The sequence below is a fragment of the Rutidosis leptorrhynchoides genome, chromosome 10 (assembly GCF_046630445.1).
Source record: "Rutidosis leptorrhynchoides isolate AG116_Rl617_1_P2 chromosome 10, CSIRO_AGI_Rlap_v1, whole genome shotgun sequence".
In the NCBI taxonomy this organism is placed as follows: Eukaryota; Viridiplantae; Streptophyta; class Magnoliopsida; order Asterales; family Asteraceae; genus Rutidosis; species Rutidosis leptorrhynchoides.
In genome coordinates, this window is record NC_092342.1 from 135,693,784 (window position 1) to 135,702,398 (window position 8,615).

General features: G+C 35.4%; 1 protein-coding gene across 1 annotated transcript; it reads left to right on the plus strand.

Moving 5' to 3' along the window:
- Positions 1-4,592: 4,592 nt before the first annotated feature.
- Positions 4,593-6,833, plus strand: LOC139872194 (large ribosomal subunit protein uL16-like). The gene is made up of 4 exons (XM_071860030.1): positions 4,593-4,838; positions 5,553-6,054; positions 6,150-6,231; positions 6,517-6,833. The coding sequence occupies exons 1-4, from the start codon at positions 4,829-4,831 to the stop codon at positions 6,583-6,585; spliced, it is 663 nt and encodes a 220-aa protein (XP_071716131.1). The 5' UTR covers positions 4,593-4,828; the 3' UTR covers positions 6,586-6,833.
- The last annotated feature ends 1,782 nt before the right edge of the window (positions 6,834-8,615 follow it).

Genomic DNA, 8,615 nt, shown 5'->3' on the forward strand with positions numbered 1-8,615 from the left:
TTTTCGAAAAAAAAAATTAAAATTTTTTTTTTCTAAAAAATAAATTTTTTTTGGAATTTTTTTCAATCACATGTGATTTCGCGCGACATGTCACGCTCTCATTGGTCCCTTTGATCTCAACTTAATTTATGGATTCAAATGAATATTCCTCTTTGAAATATAGTTAACACTGGTAATCGTAAAAATATAAAAAGTAAAGAAATTTAGCGAATTAGATAAAATTGTACCAAATTTTAGGACTACGAGGGAATTGGTTGTATGAATGATCTTGAAACGGATTATGTGATTAACGATTGAAGTAGAACTTCGTACTTTTAGCGGAATCAGATGATTGAGAGACTCTGTAACGTGTTTGGTTCTTCGTAAAGGAAAAAGGAATTGAATTGGTCCGTCTCAAAACGCGTACAATGTGCTTTGAATTAAACCGAGTGTCTTGCGGGTTACGGCATGCACCTTGTTACCATAACAGAATTCTGGAGAAAACTTCGATTCGAACCCGTGTTGTTTATTTCACGGATGTGGACCCGTCAACACAGGTTTTCATATCGTTCGGGCTAACGCCTACTTGGTTAAACAAAGTGATCTAGAAAATGTTGTTAGTTAGTAGTAGCTTTTGTCCATCACAAATATGTTGAAACACTTGTTGCCTGGCACATGTGACTTAAATTGCTTTTGAACTATATACATAATTTTTTTTTCATCAGTACGAGTTAGTTAATATGTCTACCTTATTATTCAACACATCTTATCAATTTAGATGAAAAAGTTCAAATGCAGCCTAATTTAGAACGGGCCGGGCTAGCTAATTAGATTAGTAACTAGTTGTTGAAACCTCGTTTCGCGCCGGGGTTCGGTTTTCAATGTATTTTGTTGCGCTTAAAATTATTTCTTGTTAAAGAATGATGTCGTTGAAGCGCAACTCGAGTCGAACTAAAAGGTATAACCCGTGAAAGATTTAAATGTAAGTTTAAATTAACAATATAAGTCCATTTCCGCGTTTAGCTATGTAATTATCGACTTTTAAAAATCAACGTTTATGAAAAGTACCCCAAATATTTTGCGTTTTTTAAAAAGCGTTCGTTTTGCGTATAGTTAATGACATTGTGTTCCTAAAATTATTTCGAGTTAAAAAATTTAACTCGTTGCGAGCGAGAAGATATGACCCGTTGAATATTTGGGTGGAGTTTATTTAAGATTTTTTATGAAAATGGTTATTTGACATTGAATATTTGGAAAAAGTGTGGGAGTCTTTGTTGGTGTAATGAAATTTAATTAAAATAAAAAAAGGTGAAAATGCCACTAATTACTATTTATCATTTTTGTCTATTAGATAGTATAGTAATTTAGTTATTACCCATTATAAAATTTACCAAAATTTAAATTTTAAAATAAATGGAAAAAAAGAAAATAAGTTGAAAGTTAGAAAGTTGGAAGTTGAAACAATATCATATCGATGATAGATTTTTCTTCCAGGAATCGAATAAGATGCCATAAACACCTAATTTAACTTTACACAACTTTTTTTAATATTCCAATTCTCTTTAGTTTTTAATTTTCTTGTGCGTTGATTAAATGTGTACTTATTAAAAAAAAAAAAAAAAGTTGAAAATAAATAAATCTAAAAGATCAAAATATCTAATTCAGTTGTATCTTATTGATAAATCATAGATAAATCATACGATTTAGTTGACACTCATATTAAACTATACCCGATTACAAAAACTACTATGTTGAACAAACACACTCAAACACCACACAAACCTATTACTCTTTCTATCCGATTTTTTTTTTTTTTTTTTGGCAAAAATATTAATATTTAATATTAATATTAATATGTATATATATAATAGAACAGAGGTTCCGGTGAAGCTACATTAAGCAAATCATAACGATCTGTAATTGGAGTACATGGTAACAAACTACCAAAACTCAAATGACCTTCACTCTATTAGTTCTAAACACACTGAACGACAACATTAAATGCAGAGTGAGCACTATATGAATTACAATTGAAATGCCAAACAACAACGAAACCACCATACCTAAGCCTACTACAAACACATAAACCCAGCCCCGAATCCAATCCCGCATCTTCATCCTCAGAAACCGCCAATCTAAACCATTCATCGGGCAATCCAAGAACACCTAACCCGAAGCCTAGTTACCGAAATCAACAAAGTAGACAACGACGGCAACAACATCAAGCCCACTAAAGACTCGACGACGGAAAAAATGGAATGAATGAACCAAACCAGCCGCAACAAATCAGAACCAAATGCAGAACCAAACCATAAAGTAGCCGGTCATCTCCAAATTTTCTAAGGACATTTACAAACCCCCAAATTCAAGCAGTCATAGACTCAAGCAGTCAGCAAACAGCAGCTTGCTACCGCCAGCAGCCACCAGCAAAAGCCGGCGACAACCAACAGCAACCAACCACCGGTATCACCATCTTAGGTCGCCGCCGACAGCCGGCAGCAGTCAACAAGCATCCTCGACCTACAGTCGCGTTCAGCCGCTGACAGTCACTAATAGCCTCAAACAACCACCAATGGCAACAACAACCGTTAACCTCTATTTACCGTCACCCATAGCAAGGAACCGACAACCAGAGGCGTAGCTATGTAGAGCCCAGGGTGGGCACGTGACACCACTCAAGTACGCGATGTAGTGGAAAAATTTATGGTTTTTTAACATGTGACACCACTGGATAGTGTAAATTTTTTTTAGTGACACCACTAAAATAAGACATCTAGTGAAAATTTTTTTGAGTTTTAACCGGTGACACCACCAATCCTGGCTCCGCCCCTGCCGACAACCTCTGCTAGCAACCACCGAGGGTCGCCAGCAGCAGCCCCCTACCCCAGAAGCCACCGGCAACGGCCTGACCACCGTCATTCGCCGGATTTCAACACATAACACGCGTACAGTCACAATCAGCAAATCAAACCTAAAACTGACCTTAAACCAGGGATCCAACCAAAAGGGTTGTAGAGTTCAGAAAAGAGGAGAGATGTGACGTACTTTATTGACACGGAAAGAAAGAAATCCGAACCACCGGCGAGATGCCGGTGGTCGGAGAGGAAGGCTGCCAAGGATCTACAAACCACCTGCAAAAATCGTTGAAAGATCAACTTGATAACAGGTAAAAAAGATGTTAAAAAATGTCAAAGATCTACAAAACTTGATAACAAGTCAAAGGTGTTAAGAAAGTGAAGATTAAAAAATCCGATGAAGATATGAAAAAGTAGATCGGGGCATTAGTTTCAAGAGAGAGAGAAAAATCCTCGTTGGTTTTTTTTACTCCTCTAGAAGAGAAATGTCACTCTTTCTATCCGATAATAACTGTTTTATATGACTTTTTAATGTCTTAACTTTAACTCTACAATTTTGACTTCAAATATTCTTTGTTATTATATAATATTTGATATTTGATGAAACTTATATCAATGAAAACACATTTTAAAACCGAATCTATTCATATAAGTTTCATCAAATACTATATAACATAAATGAAAATATTTGAGATCAAAATTTAAAATTAAGACATTGAAAAGTCAAACATGACACTTATTATTGAACGGAGGAAGTAAATTTATGTAAACGAGCTGTCAAATGAGAAGCAATAAATAATTTTGCAAATAACTAGAGGGGGCTTCTGCCTAGTAGTATCAAGGGAATTCATCAACTTTAAAGTTGTGAGTTCGAGTTCATCATGAATAATAAAAAACCGTGTGTTTGTTGTTAAAAGAAATTCGCAAATTGGTCCTAATGTACCCATATGAACTAATATGAACATTAGCGAATCTAAGAAGAGACTCGTGGGGTCACGGGACACCAGTAGTTAAAAAAATTTTAGTAGAAAATATTTTTAAAATTGTATAGGACACCACTAAATTTAAATTTATTGCCCCATATATTTTTCATATTTATAGTTTTTATTTTAAATTGTATAATACGCCACTAAATTATACTACTTACTCCATATACTTTTCGCATTTATATTTTTTAGGTAAACTATCACTAAAATAGCATTCTAATAAAGATTGAGTTGTAGTTGAACTGGTAGTGGTCTGCCTCTTTTAGAGAGAGGTCAGGAGTTCGATTCCGTTGGGCTACAACATTGCACTCAATGTCATCCCTGACCTGAATTATATCCACACAGGTCGCCTTTCGCTTCGTGAGGGGGCATCGGGAAGGGGGGATTTACCGGCCATGCCCTCGGATTGGTCCGGGTTTCCTCCAAGGCAGTAGTTGGGAGCGGGTTATACAACTACGGTAGATGAACGCGTGAGTGGTTTAGTCTCCTGAGTAATCCCAAACTAATGTCTAAAAAAAACTACTCCGTAGCATTCTAATATAATAGTATCGAAAAAATTTCGAGAGTCACTTGAATTATAATCCTAGAATTGATCAATGAATATGAACTTATATAATTATAATTTTCACACCATACGATCAATCATCAAATTGCAGTGAGCATATGTGGTTACACAACTATTTAAGATGATAAATTAATTAAAAAGAAAAAAAAAAAAGTAAGATAGCAAAACAATGTTAGAATTACGTACAAGACTCTAACTACGATCATCACATGACATGTTTCACCAATCTAATCTAATCTTAATATCAAACACCAATCGTAGCTTCACACCACTCAATTTCAATTTTATTCCAACTTTCCAGAAAATTCGTTAATTATGTACTACTCATTCTTTAACTACTTGAACGAGTATTTCTGATCGTCAACCTTTTCTCCATTCTTCGCCAATATATTTGTGGTTTTAAGCCACACAAATCGAACAAAAATTCTGCTTCATCGATCAACATGGGAAGAAGTAAGTTACTCTTTTTAATCTTGTAATAACATCATATGTACGCGATATAACTAGCTTATTTCAACGATCATTTCTAACCTTTCTATACGGTCCTAAATATGTTGCTAGTTAAATTTAAACATAGAGAAAGCATTACACTAAGATTGGTTATTATTTTTCTTTTTCGTTATAAGCATCTAATCTTATATAGTATGTAATTATCATAATGTTGATTGGTTAAAAATGAAAAGAAAATGTTACAATTCCCCTAAAATATTTTTGGGATAATCCGTTAAAATATGAAGTTGTGCGTTCAAGTACATGAACATTTGTATATATTCGTGAAAAAATTTCTGTTGGTTCTATGATTTTGATCAACCAGCTCACGGTTTGGTTTATTTTATTTTATTTTATTTTATTTTTTTTGACAAAAATCATGAATGTTCGTACGTTCTAGAAATTAGTTATAGTTTTAGCGATTTTACAAGTTTCAAATTTACCTTTTTAATTTCGTCATTTTAATTTGATCTACATGTTTAGATTTTTTTAGTAATTTATTTTCATATCTATAGTATTTCTCTTGAATTTTTTTTTTTTTTTTTTTTAATGGTATTAAAAGTAAGAAGTGAGACAGATGGTTGATAACAGTTGCTAATCCAAACTAACACCCCTGTAATTATCGGGGAAAAAAATCGTTTTTATTTTTATTATATTTTTTATTTTTTTGTGATGCAGGACCAGCAAGATGCTATCGCCAAATCAAAAACAAACCATACCCGAAATCACGATTCTGTCGTGGTGTACCCGATCCAAAGATTCGGATCTACGATGTTGGGATGAAAAAGAAGGGTGCGGATGAACTCCCATTTTGTGTTCATTTGGTTAGTTGGGAAAAAGAGAATGTGTCAAGTGAGGCACTTGAAGCAGCCCGAATCGCTTGCAACAAGTACATGGCTAAGCACGCAGGGAAAGACTCGTTTCACTTGAGGGTTCGAGTCCACCCTTTTCATGTCTTGAGGATCAATAAGATGTTGTCATGTGCCGGAGCCGATAGGCTTCAAACGGGCATGAGAGGTGCATTTGGGAAACCACTAGGGACGTGTGCTCGTGTTCATATTGGTCAAGTGCTTCTTTCGGTTCGATGTAGGGATAATAATGGTCAACATGCACAAGAGGCTCTACGTCGTGCTAAGTTTAAGTTTCCGGGTCGTCAAAAGATTATTGTTAGTAGGAAATGGTATGAGTTTTTAAATTTTTATTTTTGAATGTGTTGAAAATATAATGCTTTTAGTTGCAAAAATCGTGTAACCATTGTGCAAATGTCATCTCTAGGGGATTTACGAAGTTTAGCCGCCAGGATTACGTTAGGTGGAAGGCTGAGAATCGGATTGTGCCCGATGGTGTCAATGCCAAGGTATGTCACATGTTCTTGGTTCAAAGTAGTGATGGTAAAATGGCCCGAGTAGGACCATTGAAAATTAGTACAATATAAACGGGTCAAACGGGTCAGATGTTTTTGGTTTTGAAAGAAAAAAACGTATCAAGTGTATCCCAACTTGACAAAATTTAACTTTAAACAATTTATAAAATGACAGTCGTTAGGCCGCGTATAGGGTAAACAACTTTCCCGGGTAACCTGAATAGGAAAAATGTACTCGTTTATAAAATGGTGTCATTAGATGTGTGTATTATTTTGCAGCTTCTTGGAAGGCATGGACCTTTGGCGAATCGTCAACCGGGAAGGGCTTTTTTGACTTCAACCACTTGAGGAGTTTGTGTCAATGATACATATTCAACAAGAGGGTCGAACTATGTTCTACCAGTGTGTGACGATCCTAGTTAAGTTATGTCATCTTGATGGATGGTATTTGCTATAATACATTATAATGCTAGTGTTTGAGAGAATAATTTGATAATGTGGCAAATCTATTTTGCTCCTATAGATTGAAGACTTATGTTGATCTATTACGTTAAATAATGATAAGAGTACGAATCATATGAGATTTCTTTCAAAAGTAAATTTTTGTATGTGTAATGTGTTTCGAACTCTTTGATTTTATTTGCTAACATGTGGTTAAGGGTTTAACCAACCTACCTAGATTATCTTCTAGATTAAAATTATTAACGGTAAACCGAACCAGAGTTAAAACCATTAATTCCTTAAACGCTTATCCTTTGCAATCAACATGTATTCATTCCTTGTGACAAATACATGTTCGATCAGGTAGCGTACAAGATGTGTCTCTTTATTCGCAAGGTCTCAGATTATCATAGAAATATTCGCGGTAACTAGAAAATAACTAAAAACTATTAGTGTGTGTGTGTGTGTGTTGTAATGTGAATTTGATGGAGAAGTTATGATTGAAATAAGGACCAAGTGGACCTATTTATAGGGCCATCAACCCGGCTGATCCATTCATAGAGGCCCTTCTGTTATGCCTAAGCCCGTTTAAAGTGGTCGTTCAACTTGGGTTGGGCCGTTCAAGTAGCCGTTCAAGAGGCCCATTAATTAATGTGTCGTTCAGTTGGTCATTCATCTAGGACCGTTCATGGGAGACGTTAAGGTTGTTGAGCCATATATGATGGTCGTTCAAGCTGGTGACTCAGTCATGTCTAGGCTGTTGCTTGTTCGTGGCTTGGTCATCGGGGTCGTAACATGATTTTCACCGTTTTCACTCTATATTCTTCCTTTTAAGCCCGTTTTCATCGATTCTTTTTGCGTAGCCTTTGTAATCACTTGATCTACAAAATAATGTAAATAAATGCCATTTTTTTGATAAAAAGTTAATTACTTTATTATAAACGAAGTAAGTAATAGGGGTAAAGACGTGACTTTTTAGTCAATATCAACCGACAAGGACTAATTCGTAGAATGGTACTATCGTTCGTACGAATGAACATTCCATGCGCATAAAAGCTCCAACGACGAACGAGTTTCCCACATTTAATAAAAACTACGTGTACAACATATATAATAAATGTTAATAAACAATTCTTCAAACAAGAGCTACACAAAATATGCATCAACAAATTCCCCCTTGGACGTTACTGATGAATTGCTATAAACACCCCTTACAATCTTCAGTTAATCTCCGTAGTAGTACCATAGTCTTCTAATTCACAAGCTCCATCAAAAGTCTTCCATAATACGTTAACCATCAAACTTCGAACTTCAATGTTTTCCGCTCATTGAAGTTGAAATGCTAATAATATTCTATGGTTTCTTCAACATTGCTTGAACATGTTTCCCTTAATACCATGGTAGAAAGATTCCCCATGTGACTGAACTCTACAGTTCTTGACACGATCATATTCTAGATGTTCCAATCTACATACATATCAGTTTGTCCTGGATCAACAACTATAAACCTTCTCCCCACTAATAGCAACTTCCTATAGACGCTTTAGCTCATATCGTCTTCATGACTTAATACCGTGCTAGGCGAAAGTGTAAGACCCAAATATTTATTGTACATAATGTATTTATGGTGTACGATGCGTGTATGAAGTGTACGCAGCATGTACGTGTTGCTTGCTCGAACGTCGAAGGAAACTGGACGTTGTCTGAAGTGACAAGGTGTGTACGTATCTTTTCAACCCCAAATAAAGTTTGAGTTGATGTTTCAAAGCCTTACCATTGGAAAGAAAATCTTATTACGTTTCCAACGATATTTGATTCATCGAAAACGGAGCTACGGTCAAAAAGTTATGGCCAAAACAAGAAACTGAAAACTGACCTGAAGGTTGGAGCGGCGCTCCTCCTTATGGAGCGGCGCTCCGAATGCGTCAGAAGCAATT

What these genes read in the sequence shown, in the direction of transcription:
- LOC139872194 (XM_071860030.1), top strand. An exon ending in ATTATTGTTAGTAGGAAATG is followed by an intron (nt 6,055 to 6,149) that starts GTATGAGTTTTT and finishes TGTCATCTCTAG; the next exon opens with GGGATTTACGAAGTTTAGCC. An exon ending in CCGATGGTGTCAATGCCAAG is followed by an intron (nt 6,232 to 6,516) that starts GTATGTCACATG and finishes ATTATTTTGCAG; the next exon opens with CTTCTTGGAAGGCATGGACC.